At 42.1% G+C, this 15,536-nt stretch overlaps 1 protein-coding gene across 1 annotated transcript in view; it reads left to right on the top strand.

Moving 5' to 3' along the window:
- Positions 1–426: 426 nt before the first annotated feature.
- The window catches only part of fat2 (FAT atypical cadherin 2), a 41,104-nt gene continuing 25,994 nt past the window's right edge, over positions 427–15,536 (top strand). The window contains 10 exon segments of the mRNA XM_028959749.1: positions 427–619; positions 2,754–5,284; positions 5,286–6,015; positions 6,408–6,719; positions 10,685–10,743; positions 11,253–11,564; positions 11,667–11,877; positions 13,878–14,017; positions 14,499–14,774; positions 15,236–15,446. Of these exon segments, the coding sequence (XP_028815582.1) occupies positions 2,783–5,284; positions 5,286–6,015; positions 6,408–6,719; positions 10,685–10,743; positions 11,253–11,564; positions 11,667–11,877; positions 13,878–14,017; positions 14,499–14,774; positions 15,236–15,446 (4,753 nt within the window). The 5' untranslated portion in view covers positions 427–619; positions 2,754–2,782.

Consider the following 15,536-nt stretch of genomic DNA (forward strand, 5'->3'; position numbering starts at 1 on the left):
TGGCACGAGAAGTAACAATAAGTAATTACCGTGTCCTTATCTTCGGGAATCACTTGACGCTCAGAGTCGCACTTTGCTCTGTTTACTGTTTTGGCTGATGATGGCCGCATCACCATTTTGTACGTGAAACGCACCGATACCGCGTATCAAGCTTTGCGTTCTTGCACAAAAGTCAGGGTGACAGACAATGGCCGGGGCGAAGCCATCAAAGAGCCACACGCGTTCCTGTACTTCGTTATTGGCTCCGGCTCAAAAGCAAACAAACCAAAAAAAAAAAAAGAAAGAAAGAGGAAGAGTCATGGAGGGAGAGGAACACTGATCCCAATCTGGGCATGTGTCTGACTGTGAGGGAGGGAGGGAGGTAGAGGGAGAGAGAGAGAGAGAGAGAGAGAGAGAAGGAGGGAGTGTTGGTGTCAGTTGAATAAGTTGGGAGGAGGGCAAAGCTCCTCTGGGAACTAGGTGTCTCACTCGCATGAAGTCCTCTGGAGTGTAAGAAGTTGGAAGTGGGAAGGCTAGTTTGAGGATGAAGACCTTCCGCCTTTTTCGGATTACAGACGCGAGGAGCCGGGGGTGAGGAGGAAAGTCAGAACTGGGAGTCCGAACTCTCCAGGGGCCTCAGGTAAGTTCTGAGTGTTTCTCAGCCGCTAAACCACTTGCCTTCTGCTCTGTCCCCCTGTTTTTAATCTCCCATGCAAATTTTCACTTTACTATCAGATTACGGTTATTGCGTTGGATTAGCCGACAGGTTCAAGAGAAACGGCTCCTTATCTCCAAACAGAATTATCTTTTTGGGTGTAATTTTCAAGATTAGTCTTGATGGAAACCAAAAGTAATTTTTTTTGTGTAAAGGAACTGTCATAGATTTACAAAATGTACTTTTGGAGTTTACCACACCATGTATAAGTAATGAAATGACTATGAATTTAAATTTGATTTATTGGTATGAAACCAGTTCTCGGTTGTGTGATACGTTTTTGTTTTAGAATGTTGCTTTTTTTTTTTTTACTTTACTGCAGTTAATGAGTTAAAATCTGAAAACTAAATTGATTATAATTTTATTTATATTATAATGATTTATTTCCAATATATTACAGATTTGTATTGTAATGTGAATTCTTTTTTTAATGGGGAAAAAGAAAAATATCTAAAAAAAATTCCAATGGTGATGTTGAGGTGGGTTTGAGTTGAATGGTGGGACACCTGAAACACAAGCCCCAGGCCCTTCAGCTCATTCTTTTCCATCTGTTGTGGCTTCTCAGCTTGGGTCAATGCAGATTTATTCAAGGCTGACTCCAGAGTTCACCTCCAGAGACATCTCCACTGGAGATTTGCTGATAGGCCTTCATCCATAAAAAAAACAAAACTGTCTGCATCCTACTACGCTGGAATTGGGCCATTTGTCCCGGTGTCCTTTCTGGCGACCACTCCCTGCAATTTGGGTAATTACTTCCCTGTGGCACAGGGTGTGGACCAAAACCTATAGCACCCCATGAAACTTTTGAGTGGACAAACCTGAGATGTACTGAAAACAGCACTAAAATGTGATCAATATATTAAATTAATGACATTTAAATATATTAAAGTCATTTGTTGCTACCCTAAATGCAAATTCCTGGGGAAGACCTTGGGCTTAAATGGCATGTCTTCTGGGTTGCTGACCCCTAAGCAGAGTAAACATGAAGGTTCCTGTCCTCTGGATGACTTATAGACAGCAGAACATGCCGGATCACAGACCACGGCCACAAATCTTTCTTATCTAAAATTCAGCTGCATCCCCCCCTTCTAGACTGCATATCAGTGAAAGTGTTTCAAACAATAGCACTCTTGTGAACCATTAGAAGACCATTAGAAACAAATACAGTGTGAATTACAACCAGCCGTGTCATGTGTTGGGTCTCTTGACAATGTGGAATTTGCAGAGGCTGTCTGTCTATGTAAACTTACACTTGTGCGATCACAATATAGTTAAGTTCTGCAGCTTAATGAACATGTTTGACCACGTTTTTATGAACTGGCTGCAAAGCATTCCTTGAATCCCAAAATGCCCTTTTCAGCGAAATTTTTTATTTGCATTTTAATTGGTAAATAGGTTTAAGCCTAATGCTTGAGCCTGAGTTTAACATTCATTCTTTTATATGAAACATATGTGTTTCAATTTACTGTCATTCCTGCTTAAGCATTTTTTGTACACATATCTGTTAATGCATTTAACTACAGTGAGATTTAACATCAGATAATCAGTCCACTATATATAAAGTTGATAGTCATAAAGAATGGATGCATTCAAACCTGTTCATGTGAGCATCTTACCTGAGAGACAGCAGAAATAAGTATTCAGTCAAACCATGCAAAAAAAGTAATCGAAGCAAGAAATACAATGCTGCATCCTATAATCATCCAACAAATCCTTTTTGTTTTATTCCTCACTGACCCAATTTTGGTGGAAAAAAATGATGTGGTGCATTTTAATTTAATAATTACAAGTGCTGTACTGAATTTTATCACCTCTCTAACACAGACCTGAGCCTGCTGTTTAGGTTTACACAATGTATCACTTGCCTTTGACAAGGCATGTTAGAACATGGGGCTAAATACCTCAAGGCATCATTCTGAAACACCAGCGGTCTCCAGTGTGTCAGCCACTGGATAAAAAAAAATTCTATAACATTTTTTGCAGCCATATTCTGTATAACATACCATAATAAATGCAATACAGATATGAGCCATAACCTAATTTTTGGTTCTTTCTTCAGAGCTGAGGTTCCCTGTAGAGGTGAAAAAAATGGGTTCTAACAACACAGGCCTTCTGTTCCTCCTGGCTGCAATCTGGCTGCACATAGCTGGAGGTCAGCGTAGCCTGGTGAAGAACAACTCACCACTGCGCTTCACCCATCACCTCTACAATGTCAGTATCACTGAGAATTGTGCGCCGAAGACCTACATGGACAGCCCCATTAGAATGGGCATTGTAATGACAGACCCCTTATGGAACATTAAGTACAGCATTGTTGCGGGTGACGAAGACAGACTTTTTGAAGCGGAGAAAGTCAAAGTCGGGGATTTTTGCTTCCTACGGATTAAAACCCGAAGTTCTGAGTCCAGCATGCTGAACCGCGAAGTGAGGGATTTGTACACAGTCACCATCGAGGCAACAGAAAGCGTCCACAACTACCAGGCCAGGACCAAAGTTTCCATCCAGGTTCTTGACGCCAATGACCTGAAACCGCTCTTCTACCCAGCCTCATACAAGGCTGAAATCGAGGAAGACAGGCCAGTGGGAACTAGCGTGGTAAAAGTTAGTGCCACCGATGCTGACATTGGGAGCAATGCTGAGTTTTACTATTTCCTGTCTACCAGATCTAGCCCGTTTGCTGTGGATCCTTTCACTGGGGTCATTATGCTTGTAAAAAAACTGAATGCCAGCAGAAAAGACAGTTTTGAGCTCACCGTTTTGGCAGTGGACAGGACAAAAAAGATGTCTGGAGTTCAAAAATATGCAAACCACGCCACAGTCTCCATAGCCATAAAGAAAGACACAGACAATTTAGCCAAAATAATACCAAAACAAACACAAATGCATGACAATAAAATCACTGTTGACGTACTGATTACGCCTGAACCACAGCAGGTTGGCTCTCTGAGCATTGTTGCAGGAGATCAGCAGAAGTGTTTTCACATTATTCCATCTATTTTCCAAGGAAGTGCATTCCAACTGGTTTCAGCCAAACCAATTAAGTGGTCACAAAGCCCCTTTGGGCTAAATCTGTCCCTTCAAGCAAATGACAGAAGCAACCAGCCTCTGCTTGGCGCAGTCAAGGAAATACAAATACCCTCACCACAGATTACACCCTTGAAATTTGAGAGGGAAATCTATTATGCCAGCATCAGTGAATTTGTCCCGCCTAAAAGTCATGTAGTGAGAGTCACCGTGAATCAGATTGCACCGAATGTCACATACCACATGAAACCTTTCATAGACAGCGATAAATTTAACATCAATACTAAAACTGGTATCATAGTAACATTAGTGCCACTTGACTTTGAGAAAAAGTCTCGCTATGAGTTTGACGTGGTTTTGGATAACGGACAAGATGAAACTCACATTGTCGTTGACGTTCTTGACGAAAACAACAATGCCCCCATATTCACCCTTCCATCTTATCAGGCAAGTTTACCAGAAAATGTGCCTGTAGGAACCAGTCTAATTTCAGTTGAGGCCATAGACGTGGACAAGGACAACAATGGATTTGTGACCTATGGTATTGCCAACACTGGCCCACTACCCTTCACTATTGACCCATTCACTGGTGTTATCTCTACTGCCCATGAGCTAGACTATGAGATCATGAAGAGGTGGTATCACCTAAGAATCTGGGCTTCAGATAGCGGCACTCCATTCAACCACATGACCGAGTCAGCAGTGACCATCACCATGAGCAACGTCAATGACAATGTTCCTATATTTGAGAGGGTGTTCTGCAATGCTACAGTGCCCCATAACTATCCTGTTGGAGAAACCATAGTGAGCTTGTCTGCCATTGACCTAGATGAGCTGCTGCAGATCCGATACGGGATTGAATCTGGCAACGAAGACAGACTGTTCACAATCAACCCCGTCACCGGAGTCATTGTTCTTGCCAAACCCATTGTTTCAGTTTTAGAAGAAGGCAAAAAATATCTGCTGAAAATATCTGCTACGGATGGAGAATACTATGCTGATCCCACCAACATCACAATTGAAATCACCAGCAAGGACACCGAGGCCACTGTACACTGCCATGAAACTGGGGTCTTCAAAAAACTCACAGAAAAGCTGATTGAATCCATCCGACCTGTTTTGTCTGCGCAAGACGAAGAGCCAGATCTCCCCATCATTAATCGCAACTCTCCGAAGTTCATTCTCGGCACCCCTGCTTCCATTGATGTTAAAGAGGACTTTCCTTTGAATTACACCATCATTCACATCAAGGCTACAGACAACGACCCCGGGTTCAATGGCAAACTTGTGTATGCCATCTCAAGTGGAAATGAAGACGGTTGTTTCAAGATTGATTTTGACTCCGGAGAGCTTAGTGTAATTTGCCCATTAGACAGAGAATCTAAAGAATTTTACATCCTGAATATCACTGTGTATGATCTAGGAACCCCACAGAACTCAGCCTGGAAACTTTTGGCTGTGAGTATTTTGGATGTTAACGACAACCCACCATCATTCAGTCAGCCACGGTTTGTCATAAATGTACCAGAGAACACAGAAGAAGACATTATCATTTTTAAATGCTCATGCTGAGGATTTTGACTCAGATGACAATGGTGGTGTAATTTATTCCCTACTGACACAAACTGATTTGTTCAAGATTGACAAAATCAGTGGTGAGGTGAAGGTAACAGGACGCCTGGACAGGGAATCTCTGCCAAGACATGACTTGAGGATTGAAGCACGAGATCAGGCCAAAGTGGACCCTCAGCTTTTCTCAGTGGTGGATTTGGTGGTAGTCTTGGAAGACGTCAATGATAATCCCCCTAAATTTTCTCCCAAAATCTACCAGATTAAGGTCCCTGAAGATGTGCCTCCAGGGACTGTGCTGTTGAGAGTCGAGAGCTATGATCTGGATCTTGGTGCTGGGGGGTTAATCAGCTATAATCTCAAGAACAATGAGAATGGGACCTTCTTCCTGGACACGGCTACGGGGTGGCTAATGCTTGAAAAGGACCTGGACTTTGAGAACAAACAATCATATAACCTGACTGTCCGGGCCGTGGATCATGGGCTTCCACGCTCGCTCTCCTCTTCCTGCTTCATCGAGGTGCAAGTTTTGGATGTGAATGAAAACGTGCACCGCCCATTCTTCACCAAGTTTGTGCCCCAAGCCGAAGTGATGGAGGATGCAACTGTGGGCTCCTCCATCTTGACACTTACAGCCATAGATGATGACCTGGGGAGAGACGGAACAGTTAGATACCACATCCTTGATGGCACAGGCCTTGGAGTTTTTACTATTGACTCTGAGACAGGTACCTACTGTTACTGTTTTATATACATTTCTCTACTTATGGAAATATCATCCATGTATCTTGATTAATGAAAGCATTTAACATTACCAGTAAAGGATTGTTAATTACATTGTTACCAATAATAGACCTGGTGCAGTAGAGCTATTTATGCATTTATTGATGGTGTTCAATTTGTCTGTAGTCATGTAGGAATCTGGTGCTTTTTACTTTACACTGCTATTGGTAAAACAAGGCAACTATTGGTGAATGGCATTTATACAGAGATCCAATTAAAGAGACATGGAGAAAATTGAAAACGATAAGAACCTTCTAGAATGTCTCACAATGCCAAACCAATGTTTTATTCCAGAAAAATTATGCTCATCATTTTTTGTTTTCCTTTTTATTTTTAGGTGTTATTCAGACTGCAGACACTTTGGACAGAGAGACGGTTACACACTACTGGTTGACTGTGTATGCCACAGACTTAGGCACAGTGCCCCTTGTATCCTGGACAGAGGTCTATATTAAGATTTTGGACATAAACGACAACCCTCCAGAGCTCTCCCAGCCCATCTACTTCGCTTCGGTGCCAGAAAACCTGCCACAGGGCATTTCTGTGTCACAAGTGAATGCTAAAGATGCTGACACGTCCTCGGAGGGCAAGCTGACCTACCAAATCTTAGATTCACAGCGTACATACTTTACCATCGACTCTGAGACAGGTAAAGAAACAGATTTTTCTGATTTTGTAGTAAAGCTTTGAAGACAAGACACTTGTTTGCTGACGTGCGAGGAAACCTATGATGTTTTGATTTGGCAGGGTGTGTTTTTCTGAAAAGAATATATTTTAATCTGTCATTTCATCAAAACTATTCAGTACACAGCTAATCAAAAGCAGCCTGGTACAGACTTTGAAGGTTACCTAAGGGAACTGGGACCGCATTAACCTGCATCACAGGCTCGTACTTGTCTGTCCTCGACCTCCCGTTTCTTTGTTGGCTCTGCAGTCCCACCCCAGGCAAAAACCTGAAGGATTATAGAGTAAATACACCCAATGATGAGGTGACAAAACAGAAAGGCAGAAAGAGTCCCCCATGTGTTTCTGACAAGCATTTAATTAACATTTAAAGAAGGTCCTGAGAAGGTCCTCTGTTTATTAAGAACACAGGCTTTCAATAAGTTGTCTGATCTAGGATGTTTTTTTTTTTCCAAATAACATTTGTAGAGCTGATTTAATGACAAACTACAGTTATTAATTTCACGACTACAGTCTTGTCTCAACACTTTGCCATGTCGCCATGTCTGGGCAGGCCAGTTGTGACTCACCAATAGAGTGTAATGACTAAGCAAACCGCCTTAACACTTTGTGCAACAGAACGTGAATATTTAAAGGCACATTGTAAGAAATGTGACTAAGAGCGAATGATCTGTGAATTTGGGGCAGTGGTGGCCTAGCAGTTAAGGAAGCAACCCCATCATAAGAAGGTTGCCGGTTCGAATCCCAATCCGCCAAGGCCACTAAACAAAGCACCGTCCCCACAAACTGCTCTCCGGGCACCTGTCATGGCTGCCCACTGCTCACTAAGGGTGATGGTTAAAAGCAGAGGACACATTTCGTTGGGTGCACCATGTGCTGTGCTGCAGTGTATCACAATGACAATCACTTCACTTTCACTTTCACTAAAGTCTTAAAAAACCATCTGCTAGTAGTTAGAGAACTGCTCTTATAATATATTATACAACAGATAAAAATAATAATAATCATTTTTGTTATTATTGCTATTACTATGTACCAACAACTAAACAACAATTACACTAATAATTAATATAATTAGTACCAACTATTAGTATGGACTAATAATTAATAACAGCAGCAAAATAACAATAATAATAAATATTTTGCCGGTCTAAGTAAGGCAAATGTAAGAATTTTTAAGACCTTTTTTCATCAAATTTATGACCCTGCAAATTTAAGAACTACACTTGTCCAAGGGCCACAGTTTTTCTCGGCAGACACTCTGAGGGCCAGATGCTCTTCTAAAATACAGTATTATTTTAAATATTATTAATACAGTTTATATTAGTGTATTATTACTTGATACAGTTTTTTTTTCAGGTCTGATAGTAAAAAAGTCCTGAGCCTGACCTTTTTTTCATGCTCAGGAGGTGAGCTTCAGTACATACTTATAACACATAACGTATTGGCCAGATATATAAACAGCCTGATATATAATAACTCTAATCTATGATTGATTATATATCCATTATATCAATAATCCATTATTGTCAAATAGGGTCCATGGGTAAGTTCCCCTGTGAGAATTTCTTTTAAAGTAGACCCTTAGATGATACTTTCTGGTGAATTCTGTGGAAATTAAAGGGAACATTTTAACATGAGATGAACAAACCCAGTATAAGCCTATATTTTCAGTAGCAGAGCACCAAAGCTCTTGAGACCCTGGGCCTGTTAGGCGTGTTCAGTAATCAATCTCTGCTTTTAACTAGTCACTTGTCTACCCACCTATTACTTGTATAGCATACAGAGTAAACCAGGAATAGCCATTGACTTAAGGACACTACAACTCAAGTTTAATCAAAACAATTTGTTATTAAGTAAATGATAGAATGTAAATACAGAAATGAAAAAAGTAATAAAATTAATTTACAACATGTGAAACTTTTACTAAATTCTGGGCTGTTCACTGTAGGTACAAACTATAATATACACACTCTATGATAATATGTGTTATTGATGCAGAATGGAAATTATCAAAATCCGATCATTTTCATTTTAAGATGCTTGTACGATACTTCAAAATTTCGGATCGGGCAACACAGTTGACCGCTCATTTACCAGGCGAGATCGACTAAAATCGATGATAGAAATTGAGCCTGAACCTGCCCAGATTTACAGCTCCAACGTGAGGTGTGTTGCATTTGCTCTGGCTACTACTTTATGAATAGTGCTGCTCGGCTCAGATATACTGTCTGATTGGTCGGCAATCAGACAGTATTCATATTTTTCTTTCATATTTTCTCGCGCCCATATTGAATCCATTTGTGTTGCCTGCTGCTTACCACAGAGGGAGGAGAGGTGTTGGCACCAGGGATTCTTCTGCTCAGGGCAGGGTGTTCTCACACAGGTCACAATGCAGGCTACATTATTCCCATACAGTCTACATTATTCCCATGCCATCTAGATTATTTCCATACAGGTTATATTATTCCCATACAGATTCGATTATTCCCATGTAGTCTAGATTATATCCATATATGATAGATTATTCCCATGCAATCTAGATTATATCCATACATGCTATATTATTCCCATACAGCCTAAATTATTTCCATGTAGTTTATATTATTCCCATACACCCTATATTATTCCCATGCAGTCTAGATTATTCCCATACAGTCTAGATTATTCCCATACAGCCAATATTATTCCCATGCAGTCTAAATTATTTCCATACAGGGTAGATTATTTCCTTTAAACCCAGAAGTGTGCAGATTACTGACAGATTGAAGTCTTATTTCATTAGATTTTTGGCTTTGCAATATGTCTAAGACCTTTCAACTCTGGATTTAAGGATTACTAGTCATTTTTAATTATATTTCATTCTTTTTGGAAGATCCAATTTAAGACTTTTAAAGACTTTTAAGGATCCGTGGAGACCCTGATATTATACAAATAATGCATCTAACAATAAAAGTTAGCAAGTAAACCAATAATAAACAACCACATTTACAAATTAATATTATTAACAACAATTAAGAACAATCGTGTCTCATTTTTAGAAGTAACCTTTATAAATGTATATTAAATGCAGTCATTTCACCATTATAAATATATAAAATTAGATGATTAGAAAACTATGTTGTTGTTCTTTGGCACATTTGCAGATCTGCACGCCTTTGCATGCAGCGATGTACGAAATGCCCCTCATGAGTTTACCGGAATTAGGTGATTTTGGGAAATGTAATTACTTGTTCATAATGATTGCGGTGGGAAAATTGCCTGGTCGCAACTGAGCGTTGATATTCGTTGGCTACTTTCCACCAGGTGGACGCTAATGATGTAAACACGCTTTTGTGAAATGACTAAAGAGCAGCAGCTGTAGCAACGCTACAGGGCCGTAAAATGCTAAATCACCCAGCGGGCCTCAGGTATCCCGCTGCCTCATCCCTCAGCTGAGGTGACACCCCAAGGTGTTTACTGCCGCTGCAGTGAACAGACATTCCGCGTCAACGCTGTTTGCCTTCGCCCCGATAACCACTGACACCCGCTAAGCTGCACTTAACCCGGCGCTGCAGACAGAGGCAAGAAGAAATTCGTTACACCGAAAAAAAAAAAATATATGTTATGCAAATTAGCTTGAAGTGCTTTAGGCGCTCTTAGCTTCTGAAGAACCTTGTCTGTGCACTGCTGATGTGTTACTTAGCAACTCCATGATGAATTTTTGTTGGCAAGCCGTAGCGCATTGGCCTTCTTTATTGTCGACCTGAGCATCTTTTTTTTGCAAACGCCTCCCCCGGCAAACGTTTTTCCCACCGTGCCGTGAGCCGTACAGCTAGATAAACAGCCGCTAAGAGGGCAACTTGTGGAAATGGGCTGCCTGGGGCACAGAAACAGGTGGGGCCTGGCCATTGATCATGCTTTCTCTTCTCTCTCACTCTGTTTGTTTAGGTGTGATCGGCACCCTTTCTGCGCTGGACCGGGAACAAAAACCAGAGCATATCATAGAGGTTAGGTCATGTGCTTGAACTCAGTCTGGGATCGATCTTTTATGTCACACAATTTGTGCACTGACACCTGTTATTTAGTGGCTGAAAGGGGGAATTATGGCCTAGTATAAAAGTTTACATTGTGGTTTGATGGTGGGAAATAAAAACTGCCAATGCATTCACCAGATGTGTTTGCTCAGCTCGACTGATTTGGGCCGATTGAAAGTAATTGCTATGTATTGGCCTGTTCTAGATTTGTGAGATTTGGGTGATAGTAGCCTGGTGGGTAACACCTGCTTATGAAGCATACGAGCACAAAGTCACAGGTTCAGACCCCACTTACTACCATTGAGTCCCTGAGCAAGACACTTGACCCTGAGTGTCTCCACGGGGACTGTCCCTGTAATTACTGATTGTAAGTGGCTCTGGATAAGGACATCTGATAAATGCTGTGAAAAAGTACTTCAATACAGTCAGGATTCACAGTGCTTAATCGTGCACGCTCTTGTCTCGGTATGTTATCTCCCCAGGTGATCGTGTCTGACAACGGCAGCCCAACACTGCGCTCCACGGCCTCTGTCGTCATCCGGGTGCAGGATGAGAACGATAACAGTCCACAATTTAGCCACAAGCTCTTCCAGGTTAAACTCCCCGAGCGTCACGGTAGCAACAGCCCACAGCACGTTTACAGGATGGTTGCCCGGGACAATGATGAAGGCTTGAATGGCATCATAACGTACAGCCTTGAGAGCAATCAGGACGGGAAATTTCACATCCATCCAGAGACTGGAGTGGTGACCTCCAGGGGTGACTTTTCTAAAGGACAGTACACTATTCTGACGGTAAATGAGAAATGTCCTTAATTTCTCAAAAATTGTTATTGTCTAAAAATGGAGACCTCCAGGGCCCCGGGACCTTTGCAATCCATTCATGTTCTTCCACAGGTTAGAGCCAGTGATCATGGGAACCCGGTCAGCACTTCCACGGCTCGCCTCGACGTTGAATGGATCCCTAAACCAGCACCCAGCTCCGAGGTGCTGACCTTTGATGAAGAGCACTTCACTTTTGCTGTGATGGAGACTGACCCTGTCACTCACATGGTGGGCATCATTAGCACAGAGATCACCCACAATCTGCTGTGGTTTGACATCACAGGTGAGTGAGCTTCTTACTGCCTGACCTTATCCTCATACTGTGAGACCTACGCATATACAAACATTCCTGCCAACATGCAAAACCACTACATCATCAGTCACTACAACATATTTAGTGCAAAAGTGTTTCATTAGATAAAATAACAATTAACACATATTTCACATTTATTTATTCCTACTGGTATCAGGTATTATAGTCAGTAATATAGAGTATAATAGATTGAAATGATTCTATTCTGTTCACTCAATTAGTGTTACTAGTATTTAAAAGTGTAGTATTATTATTGGAAAAAGCTACTCTGGAAAAACACTGAGACCAACACCTAAAAATATACAAAGTGCACAACGACTGTTAAGTAACTTAAAACGGGCACAATGGGATGTTATAGGAGGGAAAGTCCATAACAGTAGTTCTAAAACCTCCTTGTTGGGTGACATTCGGTGTTGGTGTCAGGAAATAACAGAAACAGAATTTATATCATAAAAATGGAAAGTGCTTTTTTACAGTTGCCTGTCATGACGAGTTGGACCACAACTCATACAACCCTCTCCATTCCTCTACTGTCCACTGTACAGTACAACTTCCAACACAGATAAGATCATAGCCAAAGGGAGCGACTACATTTGGGGTGGGGGGTGCAGGGGAGGCATGAACACATTTTCTCAGATGACAGGCCAGCACCCTGGAGGGGTGATCCTCGCTCTGACAGACCAGCCATCCATCAGCCAGGCTCTGTGCAAGAGCAATGCATCAGATATGTGCCTTCAATAAACACCAAACACGACCTTCACATGACAAACATGGCCACTCTTCTCCGGGCTTATGTCACTGGCTTCTGAGACAAATGGGATTAAATGGCCATCGATCACTCAAACATCATTATAAAATGAGAAAACACCAGTGGCAGACATTGCAAGTTCATAAGTTCAGCATTTGATGAGGGTAAAAAATATGATGTGCACCACTCTGAAACATCTGAAACTTTTTTTTGTGCATGCTTCTGTGGACCACAGTAATAAGTAATTAAGTAAGCTGCCGTTTTATTGCTGGTCTGATTAGCGCAAAATTTCATTTGCATTTGTGAGTGGTCTTTATTCTTTACTAGTGCTGTCATCTAACTGAGGCTGCTGCTGGCCCATGTCCCATCCGCATAACCCAATTAATCTATTGATTATGAACAAATTAAACTAAAGTGAGGCCTTCAAACAAACCAGGCCCCTTAAGAAGTTCTCGCGCTCCCTTAAGAAGCTTTTGTCAATAACGGTTACTTCTGCCCCGTCTCTTTTCTGCTGTACATTCAGCATCAGCGATCCCGGGAAGGAGCGTCAATATGTCTTTCAGACAGCCTCTAAAAGCCTGGTGGAGTTGAAACATCTCATCACAAACACGAGCTCGGGAATGAAAAGGGGACGAACCTTTGAAAGGTGGACTTCTCAATAAACACCATCTGCCAGAGCAAGCATGACTTTACCCCTACTGGCTAACACGTCTGTTCTAGGCCAGCCTGTGCCAAGAGCGTCCCCCCTTAAACAAGTGCGCTGTTCTCTTGTGCATTTGTCTGGGGGGACAGAGAGGTGTTAAAGTGACCTTGTCGCTAATAATAGGGCAGGGCACCGGAACAAAAGGATTATTAAGCAATGATTTCGTCTCGAAACTGGCATTTTGTTTGTGGCTGTTGGACGAATGGCAAATGGCGCGTGTGTGTTGGGTGCTTTTTGCTGAAATTGAATACCGGTATCCTGGCGGCACATCCCCCAAGTCACCCATAATTAAAGGGGTCGGACCGTGGAGCTTTGACGTAATGGGATTCATCGCGGCACGTTTGGTGCCCGTGTGTCGGGTTTATCATTCCAGCCGCTCACTCATCGCATAATGCATGAGGGTATTTGCTGAAGCCCTGAAACCCCGCCGAGGGTAATAGGGGGGGGGGCGGTGTTGTCTTTGCCACGCAGACAGCATGAGGGCACTGATTCGAGCAACGTGTCGATGTTATCGCTCAGGTGGTGATGCAGAGCAGGACTTTGACATTGAGAAGAACACCGGGAGCATCATGATAGCCCGGCCGCTGGATGCAGGGAAGAGGTCTAACTACAACCTGACTGTGAGGGTCACGGACGGGACACGGGCCATAACCACACAGGTGAGTTCCGTAGGCGCCCACATTAGACATGCCTCTTCTGTTGCATGTCAGTCAGCCAGTCGGCGAACAATTTACTGGTGAGAATGGCCATTTCTGTTGTGTACAACAAGGGAGAGGCAAATTAGGAAGTGTCAACAATGGCTGTCTTGGCACGACTGAGTTGTGTTATTTCAGATGCCATGGGGAGAAAAATTGCCCACTTCTATATGATGTAACTGTGAGGACGATTGCTCTTACCATCGTTAACAGCTGATGGGCCAAACGTGTTATTTTCACTATAAATGTGTAATTTCAAGCAGACCGTTTCTAAATTTTCTTTCACATTTTTTTTGGCTAGGATGAAAGCACATTTTGCCACATGCAATTTAGCATCTGCCTGGTGACCGGTGTCAATTTTCTATTTTCCTTTCACTGTCTTAGTGCATGACTCTTGTCTTTGCCGCGGCCAAGCCGTTGATTGGTTTTCTGTCCGCTCTGACAGGCTTACGTAAGAGTTCTGGACATGAATGAGCACAGGCCGGTCTTCCTGAAGCCCGAGTACGAGGTCAGGGTACCAGAGGACACGGCACCGTGGAAGGAGATCCTGCACATCCGTGCCCAGGATGAGGATGTCAACAGCAGACTCATCTACTCCATCTACGGCAGCCTCCAGCCAGACAGCATGAAGTTCTTCCAGCTGGACCCCAAGAACGGAGTGTTGGTCTTGACTGAGGAATTGGACTTTGAAACACTGCCCATGCACACACTGATCGTGATGGTATTCACATTTTATGTCTCTCAACACCAGTACATAAAAGCAGAGGTTACAAATTATTTGGAGAATGAAAATGAACATAATGAACATGTGAAAAAAAAGAGGATACAAAGAGGCCAAGTAGTGAAATTTTTATTGTTTTATCACAATGATTTTTAATACCATTAGATTAGGTTAAGAAAAGAATAAATGAATAGTTTACTAAAATGAATTGAGTGGCACAACCCACACTGAGAAAATGAAAACATCGACGACATCTAATCCTATTTTTACAAGACAATTAAATGTAAATCCAAATATTCAGAAGATATTTATACTAAAGTAGGTTTTCTTTTTACAGCGGTTTTGGCAAAATCCTTTCAGACTTACAGCTAATAATCAGTCACAGGGGATGGATTTGTTTTGTTTGAGCTTATAATTACTAAGCACTTCACAGCCCACACCCTCTTCTCTTTACTGTTCAGGTCCGAGATCAAGAGATCCCTGTGAAGAGGAACTTTGTGAAGGCCCTAGTCCACGTGGAGGACTGTAACGACCACACGCCAACGTTTATGAGTTCTGTATATGAAGGCACCATCACAAACCTGTCCCCCAAAGGCACGGAGGTGCTCAAAGTCAAAGCGCTGGATAAAGACCAGGGCAGCAATGCCGACATAGTCTACTCCTTCCACTCAGGTAAGACATGGCAGGGAACTGAAATTCCACAGTGGATAAAGAAAATAAATGTGTTGCACCAAAGAAAACATGCATGGACCACTCCAAGTT

The sequence above is a fragment of the Denticeps clupeoides genome, chromosome 18 (assembly GCF_900700375.1).
Source record: "Denticeps clupeoides chromosome 18, fDenClu1.1, whole genome shotgun sequence".
In the NCBI taxonomy this organism is placed as follows: Eukaryota; Metazoa; Chordata; class Actinopteri; order Clupeiformes; family Denticipitidae; genus Denticeps; species Denticeps clupeoides.